The sequence below is a fragment of the Cyrtonyx montezumae genome, unplaced genomic scaffold, assembly GCF_038088225.1.
Source record: "Cyrtonyx montezumae isolate F1298 unplaced genomic scaffold, pur_monq_1.0 scaffold_5, whole genome shotgun sequence".
Lineage (NCBI taxonomy): Eukaryota > Metazoa > Chordata > Aves > Galliformes > Odontophoridae > Cyrtonyx > Cyrtonyx montezumae.
This window is the reverse complement of record NW_027072056.1, coordinates 678,047-701,561: the sequence shown is the minus strand read 5'-3', so window position 1 is coordinate 701,561 and position 23,515 is coordinate 678,047. Positions and strand designations below refer to the sequence as shown.

The 23,515-nt window shown below is 39.9% G+C and overlaps 1 protein-coding gene across 1 annotated transcript in view; it reads right to left on the bottom strand.

The window, feature by feature from the left end:
• LOC136056006 (glypican-5-like) overlaps window positions 1-23,515 on the bottom strand; it is a 419,124-nt gene that overhangs the window by 86,330 nt on the left and 309,279 nt on the right. The window contains exon 8 of the mRNA XM_065747939.1: window positions 19,898-20,048. Coding sequence (XP_065604011.1) covers window positions 19,898-20,048 — 151 coding nt within the window. The remainder of the gene's footprint in view (window positions 1-19,897; window positions 20,049-23,515) is intronic.

Below are 23,515 nucleotides of genomic sequence, written 5' to 3'. Positions count from 1 at the left end.
GACCCCAAGTACTGATAATGTGAACTAGCGTGAGCACAGAGGAGCTCAGGCTTTGCCTCAGTCTCCCCTGCTGTCCGTGCTCCACACTGGGCTTTGGAAATTTTGGCAGCCAGCAGAGCTGGCTAGGTGTGGGATGGAGCTGGCAGCAAGGGGTGAGGGGTTTTCTTACTCTGCCAGATTGTACGAACCACAGTCTTTCAAACTGAGAGAGCGGGTGGTGTCTGGAGGATGTTAAGAAGAAATTTCTGATTGGCACTGAAGGCTTGCAGAGCATCAGTAGAGAATAAGGCTTAAATAGAGTTATTGAAATAAAATGTGCTTGTATGTGTGATGAGGCCCTTCCAGGAAGTGGTGCCTAATGAAGGCAGGGGTCACCCCAGCCAGGGAGCAGCAAAGGCTGCTGGACAGCCTGGCTGCTCAGGAGAGCTGGGAAAGCAGCTGCAGGCACAAGTGATACCAGGACTGAGCTGCATGGCACAGGGATACTGGCAGTCTTATTCCCACCCTGAGCCACAGCTGAATGCATTCTTTTCTGCTTATAAAAATGCCAATATTTAAATCATGAGGCACCGAGCTACTGCCAGAAAATCCGTATTGAACTTTTAAACTCACGAGCAATACTGAGGAAATGTTAATAAAGAACAGAAAGCAACAGTTGAAAGTTTGGCAGCCCAAAGACAAGCCTTGCCTTCCACAGTGCTCCTGTGCTCTCCCCACACCCAGGTCTCTACAGCCTGTGCGTCCCCACTGCCTTCAGGCAGTGCCAGCTCCTGCTGGGAGCCTGCTGACATCTCAAAATGGACTGGGATCACAACATGCCCAAGAATTACAGGGAAAAATAAGAGATTTTGAATGCTTCATAGATTCTCATTGCCTAGAATTTGTAAAAAGAGATCATTGCACTGAGTCTCTTGTGAGAAAAACCTTGAAAAGAAGGAAAGAATAGATAGATAGACAGATAGACAGATCCAAGCTAATATCCTGAACTCTAAGAAAGGCTGAGGAGCAGATGGATCTCAGAAAATTGAAACTATTTTGATATTTATTCCCATAGCACTAAAAAAAACCAAAACATACAGCGTGGGAAAGTACACTAAATTTTAAGCATTTCAAAGCAGTTACAGTTACATTAAAGCTGTTCAGAAATTGTCATCTTTCAAAACAGACTTTCTTTTTCTTTCACTAAATCAGAATGTTTCATTTCTCAGTCAGAACTGCTCATCAGGAAGACACGATACAATCTGCTAAATCTCAAGAGTGCTAAGATATGAAAGGTCTTCAGTAGTGGTAACAGGTAATTAGGTTTGTTATGATTTTCTATATATTCTGCAGCAGAAAATCTGATTTTTCTTTTGGCATGAGGCCATGTCTGGTTGCCTTCAAAGATGCACTGTTCTACATTTTAAGATAAATACTAGTTAAAGTTGGAGGTAATTTGATTTTAACAGAGCATATTATACCGATGCGTGTTCCTCATTATATGTACCAATTAATTTTTTTCTTTTTTGCTAATGTACTACTGTACTCAAAACTCATGTGACTTTTCTAATATATACTCAAAAGATGATAACGCTGTTAGCAGGTACTTAGCTGATGTTAACCAAGATGACAGATCCTTGAGGGCTGCATTAAGATCTGTGCGCATTCATAGCCTGACATTTTTGACGCACTGTAGTAAAGGGAAGATTTGGGTTTGAAAAAGAAGAAAATTTAGCTGATTTTTTTTCTCAATATTTCTCACCAATATCCATGAGAAATTGTGAGAAACAAGGTGTATGGGAGTTCTCTACAGAATTCTTATCAATCACCAGGTAAAGGAGAGGTTTTTGAAAGGGATGTGCTGACAGACTCCATTTTTACCCACGGCAGGAGAAAATACAAACTCTTTGTAATACTATTCAACACTGAATTAGACCTACCCTGTGGATCTAAAAAATGCCTTTGGTGTTCAATTACTCCAGCTTCTCTGAGGAGCTCATTTGAAACTCTTATTAGTCAGCTCAAAGACAATGTATTTAATTAAACAAAAATGTATCCTTCCCCATAGCCTTGATAGTTTTAAACAGTATGCAAAACATCACCGTCTGCAACACAATTAACCCACAGATGCACGTGCATCTGGTTCTAACCAAGAGAACAAATCATTTAATCCCTTAAGAAACTGTGAAAACTGCAGCTCTCAAGAAACCCATAACCACATGCATCTTCCCACTTCCTGGAACTTATTCCTAACAACAGTTTACAATCCATTACATCAAACAGGAAACAAAGATGACTGCAGCCATGTAGATGTTTTACTCAGCACACAGCTGTTTGACTAGCCACATCATACTTCAAAGTATTTGACCAGCTCTCATGTAGAGGCCTTGTTAATTTGTATGCATAGTTTGGATAGACAACAATTCCTGTTGCTTATTTCAAAGTGATACTTTTGCTTTGATCAGTTATAGAATTCATGTCTCCAAATCTAACACATTCATTGAGTCAAATAAAATATCATTTCTAGTAATATTAATCTGTAGTTAACTTCATCATATTTGTATACTTTTTTTTGGTAACAAAAGTGTTCAAGTAATAATCTAAGGAAAAACACCCTTAGCTTATGTCAGCTAGTTTTCCATAACACTGAGTGACATGTGTGCATTTACCTCCATGTGGTGAAGAATGTAAAGAAGAACATTAAGGTGGTACTTCCAAGGAAAAGGTGTGAGCCTCCAACTGATTTATCAATTACTATCATGCGCCATCTGAAAGTTTAGCAGTCACACATTTGATGATTGGTGTTTTAAGACACTAACATTGGGCAATTTTCCACAGATTTGTTTCAGGACAAATCGCCTTAGCTCTTAATATCTTAATGCCTTCCATTCTAAGGCAGTGGTATTAACGTGGTCTATCTGTAACACAGTTATGATAACTGTGAATTGTATGAGGCCCTAGGAGAAAACAGATTACACACCAGCTTACTTTGAAATGCACAGACATGCTGTTGCAGATGGCTGTGAGCTTACCCTGCCAAGCTTCACACTGACTAAGACAGACATCACTGAAGTTTAATATGCCTGTGGGTGCACCATCACTAAGCCTTGCTAACAGCTGCCATTAGCTGACACAGGATCACTAGTGCAACATCATTGTGGCAATAGGAAGGACAGAGCTCCCAGGTGCTTCCCAAGGGAAACCAACATGCCTTGGATATCTCCATCTTGCAAACCATGCCTTGCAGTGCTTTCCCCTTACCTTTGTAGATGCTTTGCTTGGCAGACCTGCCTGAGCAGCTGCTGTACAATAGCCACCCCATCACAGAATCAGAGAATCACCAAGGTTGGAAAACACCTCCAAGACCATCCAATTCAACCATCCAGATACCACCACAATATTTCCCAACTAAACACATCCCTTCATTTAAGATCTAAATGTTTGCCTTGCAGCTCAGAGAAAGGCACAGACATATGGCCCCATTGCTCCTGCAAATGAGAGGCCACTCCCAAAGACGAGATTAGCCTTCTGTCTCAGAAGTTGGCTGATGAGCACACCCCAAACCTCAGCATTTATCTAGTTTCAAACGGTTGTGACCAGCCTTATCAGGCTCTCCCAGGAAAAAGAAGTGTCCACAAAAAAGTAACCTTCACTAAAATCAATGTATGCATCTGCAAAAATGGAGAAAGAAGCTCTAAGAAAAGATATGACCGTTCCAGTGTTCAAGCCTTCACTGTAGCATGAGGGAGCAAATAAAGTAGGATTCCCATTTTTAATAGTCTTCAATTACATTATTAAAACAGTATGTATGATAGATAAGCCTAACAAGAACACATACAAAAATTAGAGACAGATTACATAAAATAGAACTAGTGATGGATTACAGTGCAATCATCAATATCAGCATTGGAAAGGATTTGAAATCAGTGATTTTATTTTTAACAAGTAGCAGAGTTTGCACATGGCTAGTCACAAGGGCTTTACCTAAATGCTTTACAAATGGTGACACAATAATTGCAGTACTGGGAAATGGCTTCTATCTATCTGCTTTGCATTTTACAGGCTAAATAAAAATTTCATGCATATTGAACACACTTGTGTTAGTTCATTTCATTTTTTCAATATCCTTTTATCAGGTAAGAATAACATGGGTTCTAAGTTGCTTTTCATATTGCATCTTTTTATCACGAGTTACATTTTTAATAAAATGCGACTTTACTTGAAGTATATGCAATGTTTGCATAATTAGTGGAAGAAAATTGTACTCTAGGAATTTATAATTTGCTTATACCTTCTTTTCATACAGTCTGTAGACGGGTGGGTTTTTAGCCTACTTATACCGATACAAAAATATTTTCTGTGGTTGTGTGTTTGTTCCTTTAGAGAGAAGACTTCTTAGATTTCACAATATATTTTCATAGACTTCACAAATATGTTTGTGATTTATCTGCAGTTTAAAATTTTCAATTCCTCTTTGACACAGTACATTTCCAATTTTTGTTGTGATGCAGATTATGCAAATTTTCTTGACAAAGAGTGTGCACACTGGCTTTAAAGTAGGAATTTCAGCTGACAGTACCTTTTGCATTAAATCAAAAGGACTGTATTTTTACTCTCATGGATGGCCACTGATTACTCATTTTTCTGGGGGCTAATGGGGAGATTTCCACTGGGTATTCCCAGTGGATGATGTGATGAGTATGATGCTGAAGCACTGTTGTTTCCCCATCTCTGTAATGCAGATTTGTGGAGATGCCACAGAACCTTAGAATATGATTAAAGTTCTTTTTTGATTAAGCTCCTTCCAGTTCCTGATATTCATGTGGAATTTATGTCAAGTCACCCAAAGCATAAAAACAGTCTGGAGACAGACAGTATGTTTCTGCTCCACTGGGTAGGGCTGCACCCCCAGCAGAGTCACTGGGGATGGGATTTACTCACCCTCACCTGCTTTCAGGGGAGATCCTATGGAATGAACACAAATTTGGCACACATCTACCAGATCTCCTTGTACAAAATGATTATTTTCCACATTATGGGCTCACAGACCTACAGTCCCTAAGAATTTACTAAGAAGAATGAAGAGGTCTATGAAAAGAGAATGACACAAACTAACTTCCAGTGAATCTGAGCAGTTGGTCACTTTCAAAAATAATCATTTTCAAAAATGTGTGAATGTAATTTGAATATTTCGATTCCCAGGACTATTATGCAAGCCCTTCTTCTGATGAGTGATAGAAACGTTCCAGCACAGCTACACTCGTGCTAAACTGCTGTAACAGGATTCTGCAGTGAAACTGAAGTGGGACAAAACTCAGTTTTGACTGTATGCTTTATTATCAAATGCTGTTTTGAGATGCTGCCGTGAGCTCTGTAAATGATGTAAATCAGGATACGAGCAAAAGGCAGTGTCACTTTTCCATGGCTCTTCAACCTGAAACACTGTCATTTGCTGTGTTTAGGCCCAGTTGAGAATTCACTTATGCAGTAGTTTTATACTAGCAGCTCTCTGGCTGGAGCTGCTGTGACGCTGCCCTGCAAAGCAAGCATATGGGCAGCAGAATCTGACCTTTCAGTTGTTGCTCTAATTTTTACCTCTTCAAGCCAAAGGCAAAACTCCCAGTCATGACTGATGAGTCAGTTTTAGGCCAAAATTTCAACTTTTTTTTTTCTGCCTTTACTCCTTCTCCTGATTTCTATTATCTAATGCCTTTAAATCAAATAGATCTCTCTGTATGGAATACCAAGCTTATTAGATGGCTTTAAAACCTCTGACTTTTTTGCAGGTAGCAAAAGATTCGAGGTTGAATCTGTATTTTTCCTTTTTGTATTAAAAACCTACAAAAATATCCCCTTCAAATTAATGCTTAACTAAAGGCATAATTTACTAAATGTTTCTGTTTATGACAATGATATCTTTCCAATACATATATAGTTTTTCTTGTAGGATGAAAACTGCATTTCTCCATCAGCTATAATGCTACCATTGTGTAAGACATTTATCCTGAAAGAGTTTAGCCCTGGGTGCTGTGCCTCTCCTGGCATGTTCAGGTTACTGCAAATGCTCTTTGTGCTGGCTTCAGTACTAACAGCATAAAGCATGTGCTGCAGCAGTATACATATTTAAAAAAGCTGTTCCTTCACAAGCACATGTTCAAAAGATTTTATCTAATCAAATTTTAAATAGGAAATTACTTGTCTGACTTCACATCAGAAAGCTATTCCTTTCCACTACTCCTGCTGCTCCAGATTGGGTTATTAGGACTTCTCTGCTGAATGGTCAGCAGCACGTCTGAGTCGACAGTCTTAATTCTGGGCTATAAATATCAGATAATGCTTTATTATCTGTCAGCTTCAATACTGCAATAGCAAACTCTCCCTAATTTCTTTAATTTGCGATGAATACCAAACAGTTTTGAAAGCTGAGAATTTCTAAGGTTCTCTGTGTGAATAATGGATAAGCCTTGGGCATACACAATGTGAAATTTCACCTCCAAAGCAAGTGATTTCAATTCACCTACTTTGTAGGGATTCAAAGGATGTTTCAATCCTCATCCTGATATAACCTTCTTATCTTTGAATTAACTGCTACCTATGGACAACAGTTCAATGGTAAATGGGCTTTAATTGGGACTTGGAGAATGTTTGCTTATTTTTGCAGCTAAACTGAATGATGTTTGACATCAGACTACTGTATCTCATCCCTTTCTGGGGAATGATGCTACCCAGATAGCTCACCTGTGCATGCATTGTATATGAGCAAATCATGCCTAGATCTAGAATACACATAACCTCAGATTACAATGAAATAGAAATATCAAATTCTAAAAGTTTAAATCTTGCTGAACAAGAGTAATTTGTAACCTTGACAGAAGTGTATATAGAGAAGATAACAGACTCTACTGTGATACAAGATACCTCCAAACATACTCCAAAAAATCTCTTAATTTTAAAACTGTATTTAATAAAATTCAAAATTTGTTTGTCTCATGTCACTTTATTTCAGAAAAATTTCCATGTTGGCTTGAGAAACTACTAGAAATTCAGAGAACAAGCACAAATAAAGGAGCTGAGAAACTGATTAAAGGAAGACTCAGCATTGCTAGAACAACTGCATAAATCCCCAAAGACAAGAAGACAAGGGCAGAAATCTCTTTCTATATGTCACATTAAGGAGTCCTAACTAGAAATAGAAATGTAATTCAGTAAAAAAGTAAAACTTCTGAAAGGAATACGCATGAGGGACAATTAGCTGAGGGAAATGAAGAAACTAGACAAAAATAAATAAACTAGAAGAGGTCCTGTACAACTGTTTAACATCTTCATCTGTGACTCGAATGAAGGAACAGAGTACACTCTCTAAAAGTTTGCTGATGATATAAAAGCCGGGAGGAGTAGCTGACACATCAGAAGGCTGTGCTGTCATTCCATGAGATCTGGACAGAAGAAAACCTGATGAGGTTGAACAAGAGCAAGCATAGAGTCCTGCACCTTTGGAGGAATAACTGCATAGTGTTACAGGCTGGGGGATGACCTGCTGGACAGGAGTTGGGTTAGAGGACCTGAGAACCCTGATTGGCCATAAGCCAGGGAGAAGGCATCCACAACCTCACTAGGCAACGTGTTATAGTGTCTCATGACCCTCACAGTAAAGAGCATCTTCCTGATATCTAGTCTAAATCTACTATCTTCCAGTTTAAAAACATCTGCCCTTGTCCTGTCACTACCTGCCCTTATAAAAAGGCTCTCTCCAGCCTTCCTGTAGGCCCCCAACAGGAACAGGAAGGCTGCCATAAAGTCCCCCCCAAAGCCTTCTCTTCTCCAGGCTGAAGAACTCCAGCTCTCTCAGTCTGTCCTTGTAGGGGAGGTGCTTCAGACCTATGATTATTTTCACGGTCCTCCTCTGGATCTGCTCCAACAGCTCCACAAACTGCTTGTGTTGGGGGCCCCATACTCCAGCACACCTTGAGAGCTCACTAAGAACACCAGCTATCCAACTAGGGTGATGCATCAGTTTCACTTTTTGTCAAGTGAAACATTTTTGTCATGGTCAAACATCCACTAGTTTTATAGGCATTTTGTTATAATAATATATATAGAAGTAATATAAGCTTTGTTACTTATATATACGTACCACATTATCTGTTTCATAAGGGCTGCTCTAAAAGTAATGCCTCCTGTTCTATGATAGAGGCCTGTGTCATCAGATGCAGGTGTTGGTGGACGGCAGCAGAAGCTGAACCATCCCACAGATATTCAGTTACATGTCGTTGCTGTGCAACAGAGGGACAGCCTGACAGAATGGTATCTGATATGAAAGTGTGTATGAAGCAAAGGTGTGTCACTGAACTCCCTCATGCAGAAAAAAATAGTATCCACTGAGTCAACAACACCTGTTGAACACTTATGGAGAGCAAACAGTAGATGTGAGCACAGTGAGGGGTGGTTGGTGTGTTTCAGCAGCAGTTAGTCATCATTGCTGGTGCAGACCTGTGTGAGCGTGGCATGCAGGCTTTTCTTCATTGCTGGTGAAATACACAGCTAATGGTGGTGACTATGCTGAAAAGATAGTGATGTGTCACTGTAGTTTAGACGGAAATAAATAGGAGGCATTACTTTCTGTGTCATCTACAGACAAGGAATCCAAGATAATTTCTTTCCACTCCACATGGCCCAGGGAAGCCAAAAGGTTGGACACTCATGATTTAGAGGCTTCACCTTGTTTGCACAGATTCACACTCCATGCTCCAGGATATTGCACAGAAACAAGTTTTTAATTTCACTGTTCTGCAACAAATACCCAGTTTCTGGGCTTAGGGCTGGCAGATGGCATTGTAACCTCCTTGACTCAGCACAAAACCCTGATATTCCTCTGAAAGGTGTCAACTGTCCTGTCCATCCTGGAAAGTGTTAAATTTCAGGGAAATGCTACTTAACAGCTCTGAGGACAGGCAGAAAAGAAATACCCTTAAATCCAGGAGACTGGAGACTACTATGAGACAAATCAGATGGAAAATCCTACTGAGGAACAATGTTTCTAATCTTTGAGCTCTTTTCAAGGAAGGTATTTAACAATGTGCAAGAACTTCAGCTGGTTTAAGTTACTTAAGTACCTTGATCTCAAGTCAGTCAGATCTAGCCCCATAAATCCACAATCCAGTTCATATGTCACATACTTCAGCCTGAAGTTCTGTTCTTCTTAAGAGTAAGTTGAATATAGAGAGCACAGCACACGTGCACTAAATTAACTATGCTTTCTTTCAGGGTATTGTTTTGATCCTGAATTTACCAGCTGGTACATTCTGATAGCATATCTGTTGGCTTCAGGCACTACAGCACTCTTTTTAAGGAGTATTATTAGACCTTAAAATGGACAATCAAGTAATAGAAAACCTCTAAATGTATACCTGATGCATTCCAGGCATTTTCTCCCCTAAAGCAAAGACAAAACAGCCCCAAGACACATTGATCTAAAGATGGGGAATGAGGAAAAGCAAAGCAAAGGTATTCTCATGAATCATACAACAAGGCAAGGCGGCAGCAGGGAAAAACAGAACCTCTTCATTCCCCAGTGACTTTAAGTTCTGCTTCCGCTGTCAAGCACCTCTGTTCTTTGCCTTTCACCTGTATGCAATGAGAAATGACAGGCTTTTTCTTTGTGACTTTAAGGTTACTGTAAGTCAAAACCTTACCTTAACTTGGAATAATCTGCCTTTGGAATAAAACAAGGTCATGGGTTTGCCTTCACCACCTACATTACTTGGAGAAGAGTGATATTTTTTTCAGCTCGAGGTCCCCACATTACTTCTCAAACACATTGCTTCTCACAGCTAGGGCTCTGGATATTACTAAAACCATGAACTGAAGTCTGGCAAGTATCTCCAAACAAGGAGCTGGGTTTTAATGGCACAGCCACTCACTTTATTTAGGTCTCCAGGCTCCTGCTTTTGCTGGTGAGGAAAGGCCTGGCAAGTGTGACACATGGCACTGCGCTGATGCTGTTGTCACCTAGCTGAGATCACACAAGCATTCCCTTGTGTGAGATGAAGGCTAATTTGCAGGTGAAGAGCATTTTCCTTTTACTTCCAGCATTTGTGTGGGGTTTTTTTTGTTTTGTTTTGTTTTTAAAAAACTTAAAATGCTAACTTCATTACTCTATAAACAGCACTGCCATTAAGTTATATGAGCTATCCATTTTGAATTAATTTGAAGGACCTTTCCTCGTTAACTCCTATTAATTTTGGCTTTATGGCATTTTGAGGGCAAATCGCCGTACTCTTCACATTTATAACACCACTACTTGGCATGATAGGATATTACAGCTCTTAAAAGAATTTCTTGTCAGCTGTGTGATTTAGATCCTCCTGACAAGACCTACCTGAGGAGAGTAGTTTTCACTCTACATTTATCTTGGCCTCTAACCTCTGGGTGCCATGCTGATGCTTGCTGATTACTACCACAGATGTAGGCATGATCTACACAGGGTCAAAGTCTCTGCCCGCAGATTGCTTATGGCCTGCAGCAGGAAGGGTGCTCTGCTTAATGTGATCAGGAAAGCTATTTTTTCTCAGGAGCTTGTCTTTCTCATAGTGGCAGACATCACTTACTTAATCATCTCTTTTCCTTCACGCACTTGGCAGCCTGTCTATGCTGTTCCTGTTTGGGGCCATTCAGTGTTGTGATGCTTTTGTCTGTAAAACTTCATTTTATCAAAACACATAAGAAATATCTGCGAGTGCCAATGCAGTGGAAAACAGCATCTGTGAGTTTTCAGTTCAGGGTTGTTTTCAGATCTCATCTTAGAAATGTACACATGAATTTGCTCCCGTCAACAGTGACCAGATAAAATTCTGCTGTCAGAGTTAGCAAAAAGTGTTGAACTGTAGCAATTGCATTCACTGGATACAGATCACTGGCAATATTTTTAATAGGTTGGTAAAAGCTTGTTACCCTTCAGTGATCTACAACACAGTCTGACAAATGCTTATGCAGAACTACAGCAAAGAAGTAAGCCCCAAATGTCTTTACCCTGATCTCTCTCTCATGTTTAATTTCTGCTGATGGAATAGAGCGCTGGAAGAGCTAAAATGTTTCCTTTTAATTCTGTCTATGCACTACTGAAGTGATCAAAAATCTGCTGTGATTTACATTACCCAAATTATCCTTTTATCTCTTTGAAGGTACCAAAGGCAGTACCAAAGTTGTTCCCAGAGTCACAGAGCTGGCACTAAGCCTGTCATTCTTCTAGCTGGCATACTGATTACTAATAAGAAAAACTCCTACAGAGGAAATGTTTATCCAGTCATGCACAAAATGATTTATACACCTTGGCAAAAAATCCTGTCTTATATGGGCCCAAGCTCACCTTGGTTCTAGGAGTGAAAATCTGAAAGGAACTGAAATCCCTTCCCCTTACAGCTCTGTCATGTAAACTTCAAGGTTGAGGGTGGATTAAGAATGGTTATACTTCTCATATGCATTTCAGTTTAAATTATACAGTGTAATGAAGGAGGCTAAAATGACACACAATACTTTATCTCAGTTAGTAGATTATAAAATATTTAATATTTGGGATAGAGAAGAGGGGAAAGCTCTCATCATATCTCCATCTTCAGCCCCCAACTCTCTGTTGCATTCTGGTCATATTTGCCCAAGACAGAGCTGCTCAAAATGTCAGTGCTACCTACAGAAATGCTCAGCAAAGCATGCCCACTATGTAATTGTGACAGCACCAAAAGTCACAAGCAACTCATCAGATAATATCCACTTCCATCAGCATTAACAGAAACCCACACCTTTTACCCTGACTATCCAGACTTCAGTTTTCCTTGTTCCCATGCCTCTTCCCAAAGTATACCTCTCAACACAACTCCAAGTCAGAACTCTGTAGCTGTGAATTTCCTCTGCTGTCCTAGGGATGCCTAGCACCCTCTCACAGGGTTTGCATACACCACTGTAGACAGAGACCCAGCACAAATAAGTTTGGAAGCCACTGTGTTTTCTAAAAGAAAAATCTTACATGATGGCTTCAATTATTTTTATGCTGTCTTATAGATGTAATGCAACATTAACAGTAAGAGGAATATAGGGTTTTTTAAGCTATATAAAAACAGAGCAGGAGATTAAATATCTTCCACAAGAAAGGGTATAGAGAAGTGACTACACAAGGCCATGGACCAGGAACAAGACATGATGGAGAGATTTCTCTAGGCTGAAAGATGAACACATGACATATTTCTGAGAGCTAAGATAACCTGGAAAGGAAGTGAAGATGTGTAGCAATGAGAACTTCATAAGCATGGCTGACTGTCAGCAGATATCATGATCACAGAATATTGATGTTTTGTACTAATAATCACAGAATCAGCAGCTTTACAATAACTTATTTGGATAAATTCAAGTGTAAGTGCATCTTGCAACATGATGAATGGAAATAAAGCATGATTAAAAATGGCAGCTCATATGGCAATATTGATTCCTAGAAAAGACAGAAATAGGAAGAATGAGAACACAAAGGGTAAAATAATCTCAATACTAAAAAAAATAATCAAACAGATAATGAAAACATTCATAAACAATGAGAAAAAATACATTAACATTCCATAGCTGTTCAGACTAGATATGTATCAGACAAGGAAAAAAATAAAGTTCGTCTGCACTTGAAAGGGCATTCTGAATCAAAAACCAATGCTTCTCTTATGCCCAGAAGAAGAAATATACAACTAAGACAATATCATCAAGTATTCTGTCTAGAGCAGAAAAATGCAGTAACACTGAGCATTATCTCAACAACCACAAATAACACCAAGGGTTGGAGCCATGTAATCTGAACACACTGGTGAACTAAACTTGCTACAGGTTGAGCACTGAAATTCAGAAGAAGCACTATATATAGAATATAAGGTATAATATATGAGAGAGATTTAAAATCAGAGAATACGTACTAAAGAGAGGGAGCTTCAAGAAGGAATTAAAATAAATTTTGAATTAGAATAAAATCTTTATTGGGATTACATGAGCGTTCATCAAAATCTCACAGTAGTAAAGAGCTTCTGACAAAGCCACATTCATAAGTTCATAAGTTCATAAGGTTGGAAAGGACCTATAAGATCATCTAGTCCAACCATCCTCCTATCACTATCTCTACCCAACTACTAAATTAAGTCCTTTAGCACCTCATCTAAACGCTTCTTGAACAGCGCTAGGGATGGTGCCTCAACCACCTCCCTAGGCAGGCCATTCCAGTGCCTGACCACTCTTTCAGAAAAGAAATGCTTCCTCAGGTCTAATCTAAATCTTCCCCGGCGCAACTTGTGGCCATTCCCTCTCGTCCTGTCAAAATCTGCCTGTGATGTCATAGGATGTGTTTATTGAATACATGCACTGACAGACACAAATTTTAAGGACTGTCAAAAATCTGCAGTCAGTGCTGGCCAGGCACTACTTGTTATTCCTTGGAAACCTACTGCTTTTGCAATATGGGAAGATAAGAAGCTCATCTGGTATGGAACAGCAGCCAGCCAGGGGAAGAGTAAACCCCTGTCCCTTTTTTGCAAGTATCTGAAGTTTCAAGGCATGTCAGGAGTGTATTAACATTTACCCCATCTGAGAGCTGAAGTTTTTGTCTCATAGATGGACAATAGCCTCAAACTTGTCCATCAGTGGGTAAAACTGCAATTCCTATATGCCCGCTATTTCCCTTTCCTACTCTGCTCCATGGAGAACGAGTCCAAGGATACACTAAATGAGATGTTTTCTTTAACCTGTGCTATTTGGATGAGATTGAAGCTCATGTCAGACCATGCTTACACAATCACACACCACTCAGCAAGGTTCAGACCAAGTCTCTGCTTTGCACTTCTGCCCAGAAGCCTGTAGGACTGAAGCAAGTTCAAACTGCACAGCTACTTCCCCATCAGTGTTATGGATTTTCTTCTCTTAAATCTCTTCTAACAACATTTTGTTCAAAGATTAACAGACACTGTCATTAAAAAGTTGCTACTTGCCAACAAACAGCACATGGACCTGCTTGAGAGGCTGATGTTTCCACAGCTTTCCCCAAGAAAGGACAGTTGTGGTAATTAGTAAGGCCTGACAGAACATGATGTTCTGAAGTAAATCTCCTACCATACATAATGTGCTAAGAGGCTGCTGGCCTCCTGAGAGGGTGTCTACCTTGTCTGTATGAAACCAACTGGATAAACACATGACATAGAATAGAAAATGATTACAAGGGGTGATGTTTTTAATTTTAGATAATTATAATTTTCGCTAGGAAAGTTTAACTGGAAACAAAAGCACTAAATAGCCACATAACTGTAGACATTAAACTAGGAACTACAAAATTTTAGTATCCATTGTAAGGTGAGCTGACATAGGGATAGTGCACACACAGCATATAACACACACCGAATATGTAAAAGAATCATAGCACCTGGCAGGCACAGAACCATTTCTTGTCTTCACCCACCTGGTGCACACTGAAGTTTCAAACCTAGAAGCCAGACTCCTCTGTTAGCAAGAGGGAAAAAGCAAACTGGGGAGACAGCAATGCACCATGTCCAGAGGAATCTTTTAATAGTTATGAAAAGAGATGTTTTGGTAACGGAAGCCTTGCTGTTGGCAAAACTCCTGCAGCTTCATGTAAAGAAAAAGAAATGTTTTCCTCAGAAAGGTGGAAAGAAACAAAGGTTCAGTATGTTTTCAGAAAGTATTTAAAATGATTCTAAATCTTTTGCAATGGTTAAAGCAGAAACTCAACACATAAATTGTATATCTCATTTTCATATTGGTTACAGATGTATAATTCATATAAGTACAGAGGTAGCAAATTTCCACTGGACTCTGAATTCAGTATTTTAGTGTTTGATAAACAGTTCTTTTCTGTTTTCCATGAACTTGTTAAGAACATCATCACTTAAAAAAAAAACAACCATAGATTTCAACAAGTTTTTTATTCCTTCCTTATTCCTTTTATTCTACCATGACTGCAGGCTACAGTGTTCACTGATGAAATCAGTGGCATTTTACAGCTCCAAGCCTGACACAGTCAGTAATATTCCCACTGACAGTTCAGAGCTTCACATCAGGGTTTTACTTAGGATTTAGCTTTAGCCTCAACTCATATCTCAATTTACTGTGCATTTAAAGTGATCAGGAAATAGTTAAAATTGGCATGTCCCGCTTCTACCAAACAACAGTCAGATGGAACTGACAGCTTTAAGTTTAGGAAACATAAATCTGTAGCATATACAATGAGAAACATCATCTTACAGACATGCAGCAAGAGGAAATACAACTAATCCAATCCAATGTTTACTTCTTTAACATTCTATTAAAGCAAAGTAGTTCTATAATGAGCTTACTCCATTTTATCTCTTAATTGTATCCAGATATGCCAAATGTATTTACTGCTAGCAGCTTGTACACAGTATAGTACTTTAAAGCTAATTAGGAAACAGAAATACTATTGTCACAATGATGTATTCTTATTGTTATGAATCAATATTATTTTTACCATTAATTGCGATTTCCTTTTTAATTGGATATAAACCCTACAAAACTTTGAAAAAGCTATTTGTATAAATAATTATATTAAAGTCAGGAAGATATCAACATAGTTCTATTTTGTTTAAAGAGACTGCAAGCAAGTAGTTAAAAGAGACATAAAGCAACTCCTTTATTTATCATTATTTAAACCAGGGCAAAACTAGTCTTGAAGTTTTCAAGTTTTCATTTTTGTACATCTATAATCAACACACAGATACAGCCTCCTAAAACAGTGTATTTATAGTTTAATTGTTCATTAAAGAGTACTTAGCACCTGGCTATTGTCTATATTGGCTACTGTACCACATAGAGAGGAAGGGACGTTATTTATAGTATGTACACTCACAAACCTCTGGAGGACGAAAGGTTTAGTAATATTTTAACTGTTCACATATATACCACTACAAAAAATGAAAAAAATGCTAAGAAAACAGTTTTAAAACCAAAGTTCTTCTGGTAAAAAATATGGGTGAAAATCTCAACTTGATCTGCTATTTTATATATATATTTTGAGATCTCTATGTCTCTCAAAATATATATACATAATATATACATAATTTATCTTGATTATACAGCTCAACAATGTGTATTGTATTGTAGACACTTATAATCTAGTACTGTAAAGTAAAATTAACATTATGCACAATTTTTAAAACACACGCTTAAGCTAAGTTTTCATGAACAAATATTCATATCAGGAACAACCAAAGTCCTGAATGCAAACTATATCAAAGCTGTCTTACAAGTCCTACCTGACTGTGGATTATCTTCTTTCACCCTACTTGGAGAGTGTAGTGCTATAAAGGCAACAGGATCAGTGCAATTAGAAGATGTTACAAAGAAAGAAGAAAAAGGAAGGCTCACGCACCCCTGAGGACCTAGACTCAGAGGGAAAAACTGCACAAAGGAGGGACCTCTAACAAAAAAGACTTCATCAGTGGCAGTCAGCCCTTAAATGAAGTCTTCTGGTTGCACAGGTAAATTGCCTTCACCTGTGCTCCCATGACTGACTGGGTCTTTCCTTCCAGGTGCTCAATCAGAGGTTCAGGCTGTGACTCAACTGTTGCCATACAGTGGTAAAAAGATAAGCAAGAGGCATGTGTTTGTTCTACTGAATGAAATAGTTTAAAGCTTGAGTTTTATCTCACTTTAATAAGCACTATTTTTCAATACTATTATGCTAATATTTCATATACTTGTTCATCTAAATGAAAATATATTTACATAAATTATCAATAATTAATACAATTATACTGTGATGACCTGATATGAATGAGTGCTCCCAGATAAGACAAATCAGTAATTTCAGCTGTTTAGAAGGAAACATTGTACTTCTTGATGACTTAATATAGTCAGAAATTGCCTATTAAATTGCCAGCATTTTGGTGGAAGTTAGATGCTGAAGCTGATTCTAAACTTGATAATATATTAGTCAATAACAACCATAGAATCATAGGGGTTGGACGGGACCTCAAGAGATCGAGTCCAACCCCCTGCCAAAGCAGTTCCCTACACCAGGTCGCACAGGTAGGTGTCCAGGCAGGTCTTGAATATCTCCAGAGAAGGAGACTCCACAACCCCCCTGTGCAGCCTGTGCCAGTGCTCCTCACCCTCACCGTAAAGAAGTTCTTGTGCACATTTGTGCAGAACCTCCTGTGCTGCAGTTTCTGTCGGTTCCCCCTTGTCCTGTCTCCATACACTGCTGAAAAGAGTCGGGCTTCGCCACTTTGTCCCTCACACCTCAGATATTTATAAACCTGGATCAGGTCCCCTCTCAGTCTTCTTTTCTCAAGGCTGAACAGACCCAGTTCACTTAGTCTTTCTTCATTCACCAGGACACCCAGGTCCCTCTCTACAGAGCTCCTCTCCAGCAGCTCATCCCTCAGCCTGTACTGGTGCATGCAATTATTCCTCCCTAGGTGCAAGACTCTACACTTGCTTTTGTTAAATTTCATCCGGTTTCTGACTGCCCAGCTCTCCACCCTGTCCAGGTCTTGCTGAATGGCAGTACAGCCTTCAGGCATGTCAGCCAATCCTCCCAACTTCGTATCATCAGCAAACTTGCTGAGGGTGGCCACTGTCCCCTCATCAAGGTCATTGATGAAGATGTTGAACAAGACTGGACCCAGCACAGACCCCTGAGGGGACACCGCTGGTTATAGGCCTCATATCAGACTCTGCACTGCCAATGACAACCCTCTGTGCTCTGCCAGTCAGCCAGTTCTCAACACACTTCACTGTCCACTCATCTATCCCACATAACCTTAGCTTTGTTATAAGGATGTCGTGGGGGACAGTATCAAATGCCTTGCTGAAATCAAGGTAAACTACATCCACCGCCCTCCCCCCATCCACCCAGCCAGTGACAACATCATAGAAGGTCACCAGGTTGGTCGAGCATGACCTCCCCTTGGTGAAGCCATGCTGGCTACTCCTGACAACCTCCTTTTATTTCCAATTGCCTGCAGATGGCATCCAGCACAAGCTGTTCCATCACCTTTCCAGGGACAGAGGTGAGGCTGACTGGCCTATAATTACCAGGATCTTCTTTCTTGCCCTTTTTGAAGATCGGAGTGACACTGGCTATCCTCCGGTCATCAGGCACATCCTCCATTCTCCAAGACCTCTCAAAGATGATAGAGACCGGTTCAGCAATCACCTCCACCAGCTCCCTCAGCACCTGTAGGTGCACTCCATTGAGACCCATGGATTTATGAACATTAGCATTGCCTAGGCGCTCACAGACCACCTCTTCCCTGACTAAAGGAAAGTCTCCCATTTCCCAGACTCTCTCACTAACCTCCAGGGTCTGGGATTCCTGAGGGAGAGTTTTTTCACTGAAGACAGAAGCAAAGAAGGCGTTCAGCATCTCTGCCTTCTCAGCATCCCCCACTACAAGAACACCCCCCTGACCTAGTAGGGGGCCCACAATCTCCCTAGTCTTCTTTTAACTGTTAACTTACATAAAAAAGCCTTTTTTATTATCCTTTATCACTTTTGCCAGATTCAATTCCAGATATGCTTTATACTTCCTCATTGCATCCCTGCAGGCCCTGACAGCCTTTCTATACTCTTCCCAAGTGGTCACACCCTTTTTCCACATTTCACGGATCTTCTTCTTCCCTTTGAGTTTGCACATGAGCTCCTTGCTCATCCACACAGATTTCCTGCCACCCCTTCCTGATTTCTTGCTCAAAGGGACACACTGATCCTGAGCTATTTAAGAAGAAGAGCTGTTTAAATGCTGACCAGCTGTCACAGGCCCCCATACCTTCTAACACCCTAGCCCACAGGATAGCTCCAAGTAGGTCCCGGAAGAGATCAAAATTGTCTCTCCTAAAGTTCAGGGTAGCAATTCTACTTTTTGCTTTGCTCCTTCCACTCAGGATCTTGAACTCCACTATCTTGTGATCACTACAACACAAGCTGCATCCAGCCTTTACTTCCTTAACAAGTCCTTCCTTGTTAGCGAGAATTACACAATTACACAAATTAATTACACAAATGAAGATTGCAGAATGTAGGGTAAGTAATCTCCAAGGATGGTACTCAAAAATAGTATGAAAGATGGTATATTTCTGTAGGTCTATATAGGTGGTACATAGATAGTAAGCGAAAGGAGGTGGCTCACATTTAGGACGATAAAGGCTTGCTGTAGACTCCACACCGGGAGGATCTCCAAGAGATCCTTCCCTGGTGGTGGTCAGCCCTTAAATGGGGTTTGGGAGAGGTGCAGCCAGGCTCCACCCCTTCCAATCACACAGGTATATCACCTCCACCTGTGGCCCCATGGCTGACTTAGTGCTCACCTCAGGTGATCAGTCAGTGGTTCAGGCCGTGATTCAGCAGTTCCCATACACAGAATGCATATCTGGCGATATCAAAATATTTTATACCAGTATAATCTTTATCCAGCTACTCACTACTATTAAAAACATTTAAGGTATTTTGTCAAGAATATATACTTCCAGCAAAACTCTCTTTGGATCATCCTTCAGTATGATTATGCAGTCAATCAGTATTTATGTTAACACTTAGTACAGTCTATATGGGCATCAATTTTCTAACTATTTGAAGTGTCCACAGTATCTAGGAAAACTCTTCCAGTATTACTATGATCCAGACTTTCTTACAGATATTTTTCACTCAAATTTAAGTCTTTTATCTGCAGGCCAAGTGATAAATTGAACTGCATTACTGTCTTTACCACTCTAGTTCTACTGCAGTTGTTCATGTATTAAGATTCAAATAATTTAATTCAATAGGATGTTGACAGTAACTCAAACAGTGCAAGTTTTAGCTCTTTCAACATAATTGAGATTCTTATGAATTTCTAAACTTTGTACGTGTCCACAGAAAATGTATTTACCTGCTGTGTAAATCCTGTCACCAGATCCCTGGCAGCCATCCTCATCATCGCAGTCCCCACTTGACTCCAGCTCTTCACTTCCTCCTTCCCCACTGCCAGCATCTCGGGAAGCCCATCTTTCCAGTTTCAATTTTGCCTTCTCAGCATTCAGCTAAAATGGAAGAACAAGAAACCAACAGTGGTAAGAATATTTACTTCTGGTGACTAAGCTGGGTTGCTGGGTTTACAAAGCAACAAGTACTTTCACATTCACATACTCTCCAGAACTGCTACTCACATTATAGAACAATTCTAGCAGTGATATCCTTCTATTTTTGGAGTAAAAGACTACACCATCAAAATGGTGTTTTAATCAAATTTTTGACTGGAAATACCACATCCTCCAGTATTATCACTGGGAAAGTTCAGACCTGCAGATTGTCCTTCTTCAGGTCACAGTTTGATTACTTATAGAATTACAGAAGGATAGAATCACCAAGGATGGAAAAGATCTCCAAAAGATCCACCTGTCACCAACATTTCCTACTAAACCACATCCCTTAGTACAACATCTAAACATTTCATAACTCGACCAGGGATGGTAAACTCACCACCTTCCTGGGCAGCCTATTCCAGCACGTAACAACTCTTTCAGAGAAGTTTTTTCTAACATCCAACCTGAATCTCTCCTGGTACAATTGAGGCCATTCCCTCCTGTCCTATTTCTATAATCTGCCACAAGTCTCAGTACATACTTACATCATTTATGATGTCTGCTTAATTGTTTCGTACTAATGCAGCATTCATCAATGAAGAACCATGCAGAGGAGAAACTTGAACCTGTCACCCACAGTGGGGATGAAAAACTGCTTGCAGAGCTACTGTACTTTTCCCACTGGCACCAGTCCATTTCAGTACTACACTTCAACATCTGCTGATGCAAAAACAAGTAGCACGGTGCTGCAGGTTCCTTGGTAGACATTCTCCTTCAACAGCCACTGTTTGTGTTGATAGAGTAGATGGAACAGCTTCTGCAGAGATAAACCCCAACAGCTAGGCTTTTCCTAAAGTGCAGCAACAGGAATACACTGACTCAGACTGGACTGAGTCCCAGCCTGGCTAAGTTGCTATGATGACTACAAAGTCCCAATTCTTCATCATCCTACTTGTTGAGAATTACACCGGGGGGGGGGGGAGGGGGAAGGGGGGGCATTGGTTTTGCTTTTATTTTTAAGTGATGGAAAGAGCAGTTTCACCTCTTTCATTTGGCTTCAACACCTTGAACAGAAACAGCTTCTTTGTTTCCTGATTAGTTACAATAACTTTGTGTTAGCTCTGACTCTATGGTATGACAAGGTATGATTAAAACCTGTTACGCTTGTTATGTAAACATAACCACATGGAAAGACTTCATAACACTGCTTGAAGTTGGTCAGAACTGCTCAATAGCCTCTACCACACACTCTGCAAACTGCTGTAGATACATATAAGATTTGTGATCTGTTTTAGCCCAGATGACTGTGATTATTCTTGTCACTGAGGGAAACATATTTTAAAATGTAGCTACTTTGAAGATTCAAGCAGATTTCACACTAAAAAGGAGGTGAGCTGCAAGCTGGAGGAACTGGAGCACAGAACTGCCACAACTGGGCTGGATAAATAGCAATGAATGCAGTCCTTTCTCTGCAATAGAAAGCTCTTTGTGGTATTCTTTGTTCTTCAGATGCCTTGAGCTGCCATCCTCCACTCAATGGATGATAAGTGCTTGGAGAGCTTGTAGAGCATGGCAGAGACCCTGATCTACAGACACCAACTTCTTTATGGGAGAACTGAGGATTTTTTTTCACCCTTCCACTGAAAAGACTTGTTTTCTCTCACTGAAGATGTAAACCACTTCACACTGCAGTGAGAAGATCAGTGAGTGGGAGAAGAGGGTATGGACTCCAGGGGGGAGGAGCATCAAACACTAATTGTTACTGCATGCCTGTTATTAAATAAAACGAATTGATTAGTGTTGAGTTTTGTTATTCATCAGTCTCTTGACTGATGTCATGACTATACAAAACAACATTTTGTTAAACAATTGGAAAAATTTGTCTACAAGAAAGATAACTTTCACAGATTTCTCATGTCCTGACTGTATTAGAGAAGATTCATTCATCCTTAGTTATAATATTTCAGAATGAAAAAGAATGGCTATGTGATGAACAGAACGGATGCAAAATTTACCAAAGGTTGTTAATGATTGTTGGCCAGTCAAAGAAGAAATATTTATTGCATGTGAAGGCAATCACTCTTTTCAAAAATTTCATTTCACTCAGTGTTCATGACTCAATCTGAACCCTGCTCAAAACAAGTAAATACTTGAACCAAGTGTGCACCACTTTTGGAAAAAGACCAAGAAACAAGCTCAGCTTTTCAACATGGTGCACCTGCAGCATTTTGCATATTTTGGGGTTCTGAAGGCCTGCACAACAAAAAGAGATTAAACAACTGAGACCTGCATCTCCCCTGTGCTATTCAAGGTTGACCCAGCTCTTCCTTGGCTTGCCTCTATAGAGGCAGTTCAAGTAAGACATAACACTGATGTGGAAGCACAACATCAGTGCTCAGAACCAGCTCAAGTGCAACCTACTTACACTCTCCCTTGTACAGCACTTCCCAAATCTTTTCAATTATTTCTCCAGCAATGACTTTTGTATCTGGTGCTACCACTGACATAGAACAATGAACTAGAGCTCAACTTTGTGCACACATACTGGTTTATATAGAAACACATTTTAGGAGATGAAGCTGTGTGAATTAGGAACATTTGTCCCTTGGCAACTGCCCCATGATGTTAGTGAGAGCGCTGATTCAGTGTGTTAGCAAACTGTATGCTAGCCATTCTCCTTTTCCTTTCTTCTGTGCACTGAAACAGCACAGGCTGTGTCAGGATCAAATAGGGTGATGGTGCTTTAGAAGAATCATAATAGAAAGACAATGTCCTTTACATTTTTTCAGCTCTACTAGGACCTGAAGATGAGTGTGGGCAGGGAATGTCCTTAATACACACTTGAACACTGCTATCTATGTTCAAGGCCTCTTCAGAGACAGCTATGACCTGCTGAAACATATGAACAACTCTCCGAGGTGAAGAGACCAGCTACCAGAGCTTTGAGCTTCCCCAGATGTCATGAGAGCACACAGCAGTCTCCTCTCCAAACTGTAAGACTAACAGCAGAGACTGGAATCAACAATGGCACTTAGATTTTTAAAAGCTACTCTTAAACAAGCTATATTTTGCTGACTTACACTCTGCCTGCTGATGTGTAGTGCATCTAGCATATCTGGCAACTCTACTCAGCAGTTCCAGCCTGGGAATGACGTGGGGCTGAGAATTGATGCTTTGATTGAAAAACCGCAATGGATTTCAGGCTGAGCACTGGCGCGTGTGTCTTTACCATCACAAAGCAGAAGGTATTTGTTGCTCAAGATTCCAGAAGATACTGGAATCTTAACAGCTTAAAAACTAAGTCTTCAAGTTTTTGTCATATCTGAAAGATAATACTGCTTACTCATGAAAGGCTCATGTAAATAGTTCAGCAAAATTTGCACAGCACAACTGAAGAATGATTCAAATCAGAATTTTTCCCAACT